Source organism: Juglans microcarpa x Juglans regia, chromosome 7D (assembly GCF_004785595.1).
Source record: "Juglans microcarpa x Juglans regia isolate MS1-56 chromosome 7D, Jm3101_v1.0, whole genome shotgun sequence".
NCBI classification, from domain to species: domain Eukaryota; kingdom Viridiplantae; phylum Streptophyta; class Magnoliopsida; order Fagales; family Juglandaceae; genus Juglans; species Juglans microcarpa x Juglans regia.
The window spans coordinates 17,105,865-17,119,705 of record NC_054606.1 but is presented as its reverse complement, the minus strand read 5'-3'; the positions used below and the strand labels follow the sequence as shown (position 1 = coordinate 17,119,705).

The window sequence follows — 13,841 nt, the reverse complement described above, 5'->3', positions numbered from 1 at the left end:
GGCTTCCCGACTTTTCCAAAGTTTTTGAGGTCGAGTGTGACGTCTCAGAGGTAGAAATAGGTGGAGTCCTTAGCCAGGAACGCCACCCTATTGCTTATTTTAGTGAGAAGTTAAATGATGCTAAACAACGATACTCTACTTATGATAAAGAACTATATGCGGTTGTGCAAGCTTTGCGCTATTGACGCCATTATTTGTTGCCTCAGGAGTTTGTTCTTTATTCGGACCATGAGGCCCTCCGCTACCTTAACTACCAGAAAAGATTGAATTCTAGGCATGGCCATTGGGTTGAATATTTGTAGGCTTTTTCTTTTGTTTTGAAGCATAGGAAGGGTTTTGAGAACCAAGTAGCTGATGCCTTGAGCCACCACATCTCCCTTTTGTCTATCATGAATGTCAAAGTCATAGGTTTTGAAAGACTTAAGGAAGAGTATGAGTCTTGTCCTGATTTTAGGGATATTTTTCTCGCTTTGCAAAGTGGGTAGTCGGATACCACTGATGGTTTCTGTCTGGAAGCTGGTTATCTTTATAGAACCAATAAGTTGTGCATCCCTTGGACTTTAGCTTGAGACTTTATAGTTTGGGAAATTCATGCCGGAGGCTTGGCCGGACATTTTGGACGTGATAAGACCATAGAAGAGATTGAACGTCAATTCTATTGGTCTAGCTTGAAGAAAGATGTGGCTAAGATAGTTAGAACCTATAACACCTGTCAATTGGCCACAAAAGCAATAGAATACTGGTCTCTATGTACCCCTTCTTGTCCCTAGTTGTCCTTGGCAAGACGTCAGTATGGATTTTGTGTTGGGACTTCCACGCACTCCAAATAAGCATGATTCTATTTTTGTTGTATTGGACCGTCTCTCGAAAATGGCTCGCTTTATCCCTTGTAGCAAGACTTCAGATGTGTCTAAGGTCGCTAGGTTGTACTTTAATGAGATTGTCAAGTTGTATGGTCTTCCTAAGACTATTGTTTCAAATAAGGATGTTTCACTAGTCATTTTTGGAGAACCCTATGGCATATGGCTGGCACTAAATTGAAATTCTCCACTGTTTAGCGCCCAGACGGATGGTCAAACTGAAGTTGTTAACCACAGTCTTGACAACTTATTAAGATGTCTGGTCTAGGAAAATCTTAGGAATTGAGATTTGATCCTCCCTACAGCTCAAATTGCATATAACAGTTCTGTGAATCGGTCTATAGGTATGAGTCCCTTTGAAGTTGTTCATGGCTATAAGCCTAGGAAGCCTTTAGACCTTATTCCCCTGTCTCCACATGCTAATGTGTCTGTGTCAACTGAGGCATTTGTTCAACATTTTCATGACTTGCATATTGAGATCAATAAACAACTTGAGGCCAGTAATGCATCATATAAACTTCGAGCTAATTTGCATAAACGACATGTTGAATTTAAGGTTGGGGATCATGTTATGATCTGAATTAGATCGGAACGGCGTCCACTTGGATCCGCTTCCAAATTGCAGGCATGTAGTGCTGGTCCTTTTAAAATTTTAAAGCGTGTTGATCCAAATGCCTATGTAATTGATCTTCCATCACATTTTAGTTGCCACCCTACTTTCAATGTTGAGGACTTAGTTGCTTACAAAGGTCATTTCCATCCCTCCAATGATCATCTTCTACCTCCATCTGTGGACCTTGACCATGACCTTTCTGTCACTCCTACTCCAATACCATCTATCATAGCACACAAAGATAAAATTGATACTATTTTAAATGACCACATTGTGTTGACCAATGATCAAGCTGTTGATTCCGATTGTACTGGATTTCCAGAGAGACACTTCAACAGCTTGATCCATATTTATTGGAGTTTTATCTATCGGAGTCAGCAAGATTTTCCTTTGCCCGGGTCACCATCCACCCATTCCAGGGGAACCAGGTTCAGGCCTCCACTCACACAAGTTTATGGGCATTGCAAGAAGCTTGCTTAACCACTTAGCTTATGGTTGGGTGATTGATTGTAGCCTTATTGGTTTTATTAACTCGACGAAGTCGAGTTTTTCCCACCCGGGGAGAGTTGATGAGGACATCTTTTATTATTGTTATTTTGGTCATTTTACTTATATTTTATTTGGGTTTGTATTAATGGGCTTGGGCTTTAGCCCATAGAATTTCTATGGTTTATTTAGGGTTTGTTTCCTATTTAAATGCTTGTGATGAAACATCAGAGTTCAGTTTTGGAGATTAATCAATTGAGGCTACCACTGTCTTCCATCTTTTCTCTGTCTTCTTCTTCTTCTTCTATTAATTTTCTGGCTTCTTTCTTCTCTTCCGCTACTTCTTCCACTTCTAGTGTTTTCTAAATTTCCATCCTACATCACTTCCCCAATCCCATATTTAGAATACTTAGACAACTTTTACCAACCTTTCTTTTGTTTTTCCATAATTCTGACCCTAAGACCCTTATACCTCTCTAGAACACCACGCACCCCTCAAACATCTGTATTTATTTATCTACTACAGCTCTTCACAAGGTGTCTCTAATCTTGATAGTGCCCAAGTCTTTTTCCCAAGAGTGCATGACTAAACAAGAGTCAGTTCCAAACTCCCAACCCACCCTAAGAGATCAAAGAACATATATTGGCCCATCTTTAGACGAAATTTAACCTCTTCACCTAACCCTCTCCGAAGGAAGTCTCGTTCCAACTTCTCTAGGCGGTTAGCCACACTAGAAGGAAGCTAAAAAAGAGACATGTCATCCATAGATAAATAAGAAAGTGTTCTTGATCAAAGTGATGATCATTCCATCAAAGAACATATATTGGCTGTTTAGAGTCGGTTCCAAACTCCCTACCCACTCTAAGAGATTAAAGAACATATATTGGCACATCTTACTTTATGAAATTGAACCTCTTAGCCTAACCCTCTCTGAAGGAAGTCTTGTTCCAACTTCTCTAGGCGGTTACCATACTAGAAGAAAGCTAAAAGGGAGACATGCCATCCATAGACAAAGAAGGAATTGTTATTGATCAAAGTGATCATTGCATCATTGGATATATACTCATCTTCCAGCAATCAACGAATGCTAAATCTTCTCAATAACACCATCCAAAGTTGTCTTGGCCTGAAAGTGACCCCTTAACGGATGCCAAGGTACTTCATTGGTAAATAGGACGCCTTGCACACCAAAATATCAGCCAAACTATCCTCGTTGGTAACATTACCAACCGGAACAAACAAACAAGGAAAAGTGTTTCCATAAAAGAGATCTGACGAGTATGACACTAGAGTTCCTAGGCCTATAGAAGATCCTAATAGAAAAAATCACCAATGCAGATAACATTCTGCTGAGCATCGCTTTAACAACCACAAAAGGCAAAGGAGATGAGTAATTATTAGGTACTCTCGAAGTACAGACACGTGGTACTCCCATCCTATTATTAGGTACTCCCGAAGTACAGACACCCTAATTTGAGCACCATCCTTGCCAAGCTTGCCCAAACTTTGAATCTATAATAGACTTCCATAGGACCCCCCCCCCCCCCTTTTGTGTTGGTACCGCCACAACTATTTACCCAATAAAGCTTGGTTGAACTTCCTCAAGTTACGAATCTCCAATCCACCCCTAAAAATTGGAGTACAAACATATTGACCAATTTACCATATGAAATTTGAACTCTTCCCCTAACCCACTCCACAAGAAGTCACTTTTTAACTTCTCAATACGATTGGCAACCTTTGTGGGGGGCGGGAACAAAGACAGAAAATAGGTGGGTAGGTTAGAAAGAGTACTTTTAATCAAAGCGAGCCTACCACCTGTAGACAAATACAACCTCTTCCAAGAAGCCAATCTACGCTCCACCATTTCAACCACAACATTCTAAATCCTCTCTTATTTAAAGGATGCACCCAGTGGTAAGCCAAGATACTTCAGGGGTAAAGAAGATACCTTACATCCCAAGAGAGAGGCTAGATTCATCGCTTTAGGGACAGCCCCCACCAGCACCAATTCAGACTTTGAGAGATTAACTCTCAACCCCGAGACAGTTTTAAAACAAAGAAGTAGAGCCATCTAAGATTGGATATGCTTGAGATTTGCTCCATAAAAGATGAGACTATCGTTTGCAAAAAGCAAGTGAGAAATATCAATAGAACCATAATCACCATTCCCCACCAGGAAACCATAGAGAAAACCACCTTCCACAAGGCCCACAATCATCTTGTTGAGAGCTTTCATGACGAATATAAACAGTAGTGGAGAGAGTGGGTCCCCCTATCTTAAACCATGGGAGGAATCAAAGAAACCCACCGGTGAACCATTCACCAAGATAGAGAATCGAACTGTAGAGATTCAAAACTCAACCCAAGTACACCATCTCTCCCCAAAGCCTTAAATTAATTCTTACATTAGCAATTTTGCTTACGTGGCATATTGTGACAGGTTGAGAGAACCACGTCATCGTACTCTAGGAGTACCTAATCATCTTCCAAATGAGAGATAGGATCTCTATGTTGCAAGTCACAAGAGCTGCTAAAGAAACCTAAGAAGTTCCATATAGCAAAATGGGAAAGCGCACCATAGAAATACAATTGACATAATCTAATTTCGCTATTCCTGTCTAATACCACATCTTCTCAACAAGTATAAAAAGAACTCCGACTTGAGATGATCATAAGCCTTCACAATGTCTACTTGTTGAGCATTGGTTCTTTGGATCAAAAGCTACAATATATGCCCTCGTTAGTAATAAGAATGAGTCTAAAATTTGCCTTCCTTCGGCAAAGGCATTCTAGGGCTATGAGATGATTTTCTCAAACGCCACATGCGATCTGCTGACAAGTACTTTAGAGATGATCTTGTAAACCCTACTCACTAAAGTAATAGCTATGTATTCTTTAACCTCCACAACCCTTCATTTCAACGAGAGCAATAAAGATAGCGTTAAGACCTTTAAAACTTACACTTGGCATGAAGATTAGCACCCGCATAATATCTCCTTTAATCACATGTGAACATACTTGAAAGAAATCCAAAGAGAACCATCCGGGTCCTGTGCCTTTTCACCATTTAAAGCTTACACAACTTTAAGAACCTCCTTAAGCTACTAGGCCTCCTCCCCAGTGGAATCAAAAGCTAAGCCATTAAGCTGAGCCTCCAAAGCAAGCTGTTTAGAAAACAGTCCCTCATAAAACTATACAATTTTACTTTGAATCTTAGATTTATTGATAGAGATTGAGACTAGATATTGATTCATCAACCCATAGCATCTCAATAGATTACTGGGATTCAAACCAGTCACTTGATGGAAAACTTTGTGCACTTCTCACCTGTTGTTAACCAAAGAGCCCTTGATTTCTACCTCCAACACCTCTGAAAATGTAGCCCACTCCATATCATTTTTCACTTGGTCATTCCTCATTTTTTTTTTCAACACAAATCCCTCACATCGTCCACACTATTGATTGCTTGCAGTCTTGCAGATCTTCTATAAGAGACTTATCCACAAAGCTGGGGGTCTTTTCTAACCCTATCAACAAAGCCTTCAGTCTTTGGCCACGTATTTTCGAACTTGAAGTATCTTTTATCATCATGAATACCTCCACCATCAAGCATAATGTGGAATTGGCCTGAGCAAAGTTGGGGCAGCCTCTTTTGACTCGAATATGGCAATTGAGATTCCCACTCCAGCTATACAAGCAATCTATTGATCTAGAGTAAGAGGGAGTCTCGATTGGTTGACAACATAAATGTTCCACTTATCAAGGAGATATTCAATAGACCTTGACCAAAAATAAAGATAGGAAATGTATACATCGTAGGAGTTGGGACAAGGGTGAGCTTCACTTGAGCTTTCACTTGGGAAGCAAGTCAAGTTGCAAATACGTGGACACATCTTCCACGACTACTCAGTCTAGCTAACTATCACAAAAACCTTCTTTTGCAGTCAAACTTGGGCCCATAAACAGTTGCAAAATTCCAAGGAACACAGACCATTTTTGCTATTCTTGAAGGAACAAGCCCACATATATTCCCTCAATCACTCCACTAGTTTCTCCACCGCCATTTTATCCCACATGAGCAAAGCTCCCCTGAAGCCCTAATGGAGCCTAAATAACACCAATCTACTTGTTGGCATCCACACTAGCTTTGAACACATCTTTAAGAAAGAAAATCTTGGGGGTGCTACCAACCTTATACGGGCTTAGCCACCCATCCCGCACCCCATCCTTGCCACCCATCCTGCACCCCATCCTTGCCTGGGCAGGGTGACTAAATCAACCCCAACGGGAGTCCACGCCTAGGCGGGGCGATTATCCGCATCCACTTGCCGACCGTGCGGATTGACGCCACCACTGTCCAGCCACCCCATCAGACAACACATTTTATACATCAAGAAAATTGCACAAATCGAATAGATCTTCAGATTTGTGCACCACCCCACGGGTATGGCCACAGCCGTGGGCCATAAGACTCGCCATGGGTCTTTAACTTACAGATCCACAGTAGTGACTGCGGTCTTTGGTCATAGTAACCCACAACCAAGCCATGGTCTTTCCTTTGTAGATTGCAGCTTGGTTGTGACCTATGACAACGGAGAGAGAAGTTGGGTCAAGAGTAAGAGGAGAATAAGAAGAGAATAGGGAGGATAAGAGAAAGGAGAGAGAGAGAGGAGAGAAAGGAGAAATCCAGAAAGAAGAACAGAGGAAATAAGAGAAAGAAGAACAAATAAAAGAAGAAATAGGGTTTGAGACGCCAGGGGGAGAATTTACTCTAAAAAGAAACGACTTCGTTCCATTATAAAATTTATTTATTTTTAATATAATATATATATATATATATGGGCTGAGCGGGTGGGTGAAACCCTGCCAAGGCCAAAGCCTAGCGCGGCACCCCTCCCCCCCGGCCCCTGCCTCCCGACTTTGTGCATAGGACAACTCAAAGTCTTTTGCAATTTTTTTGATAAGTAAAAATATTATATATATCAAAAGGAGTAACTAAGGACACTGAAAGGAAACACCTTGTCCATATTAAAAACCCTTAATGACCCAAAAAGCCCGTGAAAAAACCCAAAATACACCAAGCTTGACCCTAACCGTAGAACTAAAACTCTACCCGAAAACCCAACCCCAACCCCTTGTTTCCCGTCTTCACAATGCCTTCCCTTTAGTCTTTCTTCCCTCTAGTTGAGCTATCACCCTTAGCGTCATAGTTGATTGTCCAAGAAATAAGACGTAACTCCCTACTTTTCTTGAAATTTGATTTGATTTCAAGCATGTGACTTGCCTCAATCGCAGTGATTAGTTCTTTAAATTGGTCTTCACATCCTCCATGTGACATTCCCACAAACTGCTAAATCTTGTTAATTTTAGGTAGAATCCAATCCGTTATTGGAGGAAGAGAGACCAGGGGAGCAACATTATCCCTAGACATAGTATCCAACAACACTTTCAACTCTTGACATTCCTCTACACAAGGCACCAATGCCAAACCCATTGATTCTCCAGCAACTCCATTGGTTCTCTCCAATGGTATCAGGGTCCCCATTGGAGATTCTGGGGTGACAGCAAGTTCTTTCACCTCTGGAGTGATAGCGGATCCTGCATCTCCTTCAGACCTCGGCAGTACACCATTTTCATTCAACTCCGATGAGGGAGCCGTAGTTTATTCGGGGACCAAGGGTGTAATACTGACTATCGGTCTATCTTGTGTTACATGAGGCGATTCCATTAGTGATTCCATTATTGATGTCTCTACGCCGATGCCCGATGTAGACCCCACTTCAAATAAGCCAGATTTCCTTTTGACCCACCATACTCTCTTCTATTTGGTTATAAACTTATAGGGACAAGGCCGAATCCGATTTTCCGTTTTCCTTTATCTGAGTTTAAAGTATTCGGGCCTATTTTATTTCTTACATTCATGTTGCCTCCAGCTGAAAGCAGGTATATTTTCATAGACAAGAAAGCTATCGCTGCCTTCAACTCGACAAGTTGAGTTTCCATCTACTTTAAAGAAATGTGCACCTTGACAAACTGGTTCTGTAGCGTTATTTGCAGACCCCCCTCACTCTGAACCCCCGAAGCATGACCAGTCTTCAGAGCTGCCGCATAAGATTTATGATTCACCTCCAAGTTCTCCCACTCTTCCACGCCACCTACATGTCTGCTACGGCCCCTCTACCACTGAGTTGGACATGACTCCCTAATAGAGCCATGTCCGACAACACCTCTTTGTCCTTCCAAGCCATCACTTCCAAAGGAAAAATCATGCAATACCTCCCCCATCCTTCTCCATCCACTACCCCCCTCCTCAGAAATGAAAATAAAATTCCTCCTACCACCACCACCATACTCCTCCACCGCCATATAACGTCCTCAAGCATTCGAGCAACGATGCATCATGAACCTGCGACTCCTTCCCGGACAGTAGAGAAAAAATCTTGTTTCTCATCCTTTGTGCACGCATCCATGGCCTTAGCCAGCCACTGTACTGTTGTTGAACCCAGAACCAACTTAGAAATCACCCTTCGACTCCTTTCAGTAATGACCAACATGCTTTCCTCCTTCACCAGTGTAAAGGATTTAAATTCTATAACCAACTTCATAGGAGAACCCATATTGGGCATGACAGTCGTGAAAAATTCAGAAAAATAGATCAGAACCCAGTCGTCATCTCAAGGATATAATAGACACTAGATTGAGGTCGTCGAGGCCCATCGACCTTGTTTGTGCTAGTGGCGATGGGTCACTCGCCAGTCTTGGGTGGTTGCATGGTGGCGGCTTGTCTTCTCTCTCATTTTTTATTTTTTTAAAAACAAGGGGTGCAACACGAGGACTTCCCAGGAGGTCACCCATCCTAGTACTAGTCTCGCCCAAGCACGCTTAACTGCGGAGTTCTGATGGGATCCGGTGCATTAGTGCTGGTATGATCGCACCCCCTTTGTAATTTAAGAATAAGATATTTTGGATGTGCTGAGCTTGAGGGTGCTGAAGTTTAATGAAACATCTGCATGCCACTACTATCTTTATTTCTTGCCCACATGTCTCCCTAGGGTGGACATCTAGCTCAACAGTGCTTTCTGCATGGGTGAAGTCTTTCGCTCTGTCTGACAATTATGTTTTTGCTTCATAACTAGTTACCAAATGAATGTTATTTTTTCTTTCTACTGCATTGGTTTTTATTTTATGTTTCGATCCTGGACAATTGAAGCGTGCTTGAATGTCATGTAACAATGTGAATAATTTTTGCAGATGTTTCCTCTCTGACGAAACACGTCATGTAGCCAGCATAATTGAAAACATTTTGCAGTGTGCACTGGATTTCCGGTCTTGTCTTACAGGAGGTATATGTGGTGTTGGGATGGATCAAGAAGATTTGATGGGTACATTTTCTAGAATCAATATATCCCAGGTGATCCTCACATCTTTGTTGAAAATATTGTGCACACAACATGAACTGCCATCTGTTTTAATCACCATGTAACCTCTCTCTCTCTCTCTCACTCTCACTAAAATAAGCATTTGCCGTCATTAGTTATGCTGGTTATGTTCTGATATGGCTGCTTAAATCAAAATGTCGAATATTTCACATCTCACATGACTATTTATGTTCATCATTAGACATTGTTGGATTCTTTTGAAAGTGTAGATATGAAAAATCATGTATTTGTCTTTGATATTCCAAAGCATGCCTAAGTGTTTAATCCACCCATTTTCTGTTGATAAATTTTGCGGTACCACTAGTGCATTAGCGATATTCGTATAGTGCTAACACTACTAAACTTACTTAAATGACGAGGATGCTAAGGAATTAACCGCTTAGCATATTGGAAATCTTTTAGTTGTTCCGGTATTAAATATCCAGCTCTGAGTGCTTTGAAAATGCCAAGAGTTCATAAATGAAGGGGAATAATTTCCTTCATTCATGTGGACATTCGAGTTCCATCCAATTTGGTGGTGCACTCGCACTCACCATATTACCCAGAACTCGTGATTGACAGGGAAACCCTGCTAGTTCTTAAGCATGTCTTATCCCATTTCGATTAATAAGTGCTTGTTGGATGGATTTTTTTTTTTTTTTTGGACAAGATAAATTATGACATTAAACTAAAAGATGGTACACAGATGATGGGTGAGGGAAATCCCCAACAAACACCCCAAACAAGTTAATACAGAGCAAGAAATATGAAACAAACAAATAGGAAATGACCAAGAAAAGAAAGAAGAAAGAGGGGGGGTGGTTCTGTGGGGCTTCTCCCTCTCTCCCAAGCTTGACTTTTTGGGCAAGAGTGAGGGTTTCAATGAGAGAGCTACGGATAAGGCTGCTGAATTAGAGAGAGAGCTCTTGCTCCGTGGAGTAGCTAAACACATGTTTGATGCATTTCTTTGTGCATGCATGCTAACGGCATATACACATCTCAATCCTTACCACAATGAACCAATGCATCTTTGTGACATTGAATTCATTATTTGTCATGAATTTGGAAAATATGCATAATATTGAAACGACTTTGGTTTTCTGTCTAGTGTTTTTTGAGCTTTTGTTAAGAAACAGTCATTTGACCTTCTGTTTGCAGGTGCTTGCCATAAAGCAAACATTCAACAAAAATCTCAATGAGTTGCATCTTTGTTATCTGAAGTCACCTAAACATGGGGAGTTTGGGCTCTCCTGTTTTTGGGCATATCTTAATTATAACGAGTATTACTCGGATGATTGCAATCACATGCCAGTTGTGATGAGCAGTAGATAGGGGATGCAAAGTGCTGATCCTTTTGAGTTCTTTATTATCAGAGGGTGTGCATTCTTGAAGGAGTAATCTCTCGAAAGATGAGGGTAGATGCGTCCAACTGGTGTGGGGGAACTGTTGTAGCAATCCTTCAAGCCTCCGTAATGCCATTCAACATCTACCGTATTTGTGATATTATGTTGGTCCTGGTCTAAACGAGCCCATAGATTCTTACATGTTCTAGTGACTATGCTAAAGATTTCACTGATTTTTTGGGGAGGGAGAGCCACTCGCTAGACTCCCAAACCACCATTGTATGTAAACGTACTACACTACCTAAATTACGTTGGAAATTGTATCATGATTTGGGTTTTATAAGTTGATCGTGAACTTTACATAAATTTATCAAATTTTTTTTTTAGATGTACTGTTTTCAATAACAATTTACACTTAGAAATACTAGTTCATGTCCAGTATACTAACAAATAAACATTCACCTAATTATACTGATTAAAAAAACTTTAGATCTACATGATGGAGGGTCTTAAAATATTATTTAATTATATATATATATATATATATATATATATATATATATAAAGCTTTTAAGATAATTGGTAATTGCTAGTTTGGCGTGTTCTCCAACAATCTCTTTTGTATTCCAAAGAATCGATTTTGAAGTCATTGACCAATTAAATTGAGTTATCCGATTTGCCACCTACAAAAACCTAGCAGCACGCATTCTCACATGTCTTGTATCTATGTTAAATTTTAGTAAGATTAATATTAGATAAAATTTTAGAGTGTGCAAGTTTTGTATAGTTTTTTTTTTTTTTTTGTAAAAAAAAAAGGAAAAAAAATGGGATTTACTATTAGAAACGGTTTTCTCATATGGTCCTGAGCGTGTATTAATTTCTTTTTTAAGAAAGACTATGCAAAACTTATATACTTTACTTTATAATGCACTACAGGTTTTTTCACTGAACTCGTTTTTCTATGTCTACTCACTCCACTTGTGTATTTTACAAATATTTCAACATATTTAATGCATGGTGCTGCCTCACATACTCTTTTAACGTGTGCACTGCATGCAATCACGTGTTAAGACCTTTCACGCTATTTGTCAATAATGATAATTTGACCCATTTCTTTCACAACCCATATATATATATATATATATATAGTTAAAAATGAATTGGACCAATTCTGCATGCATTGGGATGGGCGTATCCATAGAGGAGGACATCGTTGTACTATCGGAAGCACCTTCGAGCTAAAAACTCAACTAGATCGACTCCGCTTGGCATGCAGTAGCCCTGGTACTATCGAAATACCTTTGACCCAAAAAATTCGAACTCAATTTTGCAACTCACATTGCTCGTTCTTGTGTGCAAAAAACAGAATGATTCCTTTTGCTTGGGATACAGCATATGCATGAAGGGGGCATGATGGTACGATTGGAACACCTTCAAGAAAACTTGATGCACAATTTGACGACAAGCCGACAAACTTTACTCACACATGCAAAAATAGGACCAACTTCATTCGGCATGGGGATGCGGCATATATACGTATGGAGCCTTGGTGGTACTATCAAGATTCAAAACCCCTTTGAGTGCACTTAAATTGTTGGCTAACTTTGTCCATTTATGTGTGAAAATAAGATTGGCTGCTTTTGCAAAAGGATGGGGCACACGCACGAAGGGGCCATCATGGTTCATATGGGCAAAAATAAGATCGACTCTTGGTTTGGCATGGGGGTCGGCGCATATGCGCATGAAGGGCATTGATGGTATCATGGGAAACCCTTTGAGTGAGAAAATCCGAGCTCAATTTAGAGGCAAACTTTGGTTGCTCATATATGCAAATTTAAGATCAAACTTCATTTGATCATATGAAGATGGCGCATGGGAAAGAAAGGGTTGTGGTAGTACCACTGGGGCGGAACTAGGATTTGGTTGGGGGGGGGGGGGGGGGGGGGGGGGGGGGGGGGGGGGGGGGGGGGGGGGGGGGCGATTAGCAAAGTGTATCGTATGTAGGGTGAACAATAACTAACATTTAATGTAGCAAACTGTGTCACTAATATTTAACATTAACCATATAAGGTAGTTATCTAGGAACAATTAAATTATTCAAGCTACCAATCTGAACCTCTCACTTGAGTCCATCGAACGATAAAAATTAAGATAAAAATAGGTATATGAGACTTGTTGAAGCAAACGATAAAAATCAAAAAATAGGTACGTGGTTTTATCTTTGCATTCACTCCTTATTGTTAATTCGATGGTAGTACATATGTACTTACTAACAAAACTAATCCAAATTAATAAATTAGCTAGTGGAACACTTGAAAATAAAAGTGTAAGTAAATAGGAAAAATGAGGTTGTAGATTTACCAAATAGCTTATAAAAAGAGACCAAGATATTTTCTTGCCTCTCATGAGATGTGAGAAAAATGAGAATGTGAGATTTTATTAATGACAAAAAATAGGTGTGAGTATGAAAAATTGTTGAAAAACTAAACAACTAAGTACTAGGTAAGATTTTTGAAAATGTTTTGTGGGGTAAATTATCTTTATATTAGGACATCTTTAAAAAACCATATACTAAGCATCAATGTAGGTCCGCCCCTGGCGGTGAGTTCACTGAGACTGAGTTGTATTGACTGCTGTGAGATTGAGAATCGAGATCATAAAAGTTATAAAACCTGCAATATTAATAAGCTAAAAATAAAACAAATTAGAATTATAAAGTTATAAACATGAAACAATAATTTAAAATACAAAATATTAAAAGTACTAACTAAGATGAGATTAGGTCATTGTGATGAAGATGAGCATAGGTCATTGGGTCCTTAGGATTAGGATTCGGCATATGTATATTGAGAATATAAAAGCTAAAAAACATACAAGCAAAATAATTAGATACTAAAATATTATATAAAATTATAAATGCAACAAATAATTAAGGGACAAATTGTGCAAATTATGGCAATGGTGGGTCTAATACACACAAAGTCATACTACATCGGAGGTAGTCCTAGACATAGTCTCATGTATCACTATAACAATTAAATTTGAAATTAATACCAATTAAACGAAAATAAATAAATTAAAATAAGAAAATAAAATTCAAGTCCCACGATTACCAGA

At 39.7% G+C, this 13,841-nt stretch overlaps 1 protein-coding gene and 1 non-coding gene across 3 annotated transcripts in view; one reads left to right on the top strand and one right to left on the bottom strand.

Moving 5' to 3' along the window:
- LOC121239342 overlaps nt 1–11,090 on the top strand; it is a 63,417-nt gene extending 52,327 nt beyond the window's left edge. For both annotated transcript variants that reach the window (XM_041136579.1, XM_041136578.1), the window contains exons 13-14: nt 9,215–9,374; nt 10,540–11,090. In XM_041136579.1, coding sequence (XP_040992513.1) covers nt 9,215–9,374; nt 10,540–10,713 — 334 coding nt within the window. In that variant the 3' untranslated portion in view covers nt 10,714–11,090. The remainder of the gene's footprint in view (nt 1–9,214; nt 9,375–10,539) is intronic.
- Nucleotides 8,782–8,900, bottom strand: LOC121240111. The gene has a single exon (XR_005935444.1). It is a non-coding gene; the product is annotated as a 5S ribosomal RNA (ribosomal RNA).
- Nucleotides 11,091–13,841: the final 2,751 nt, after the last annotated feature.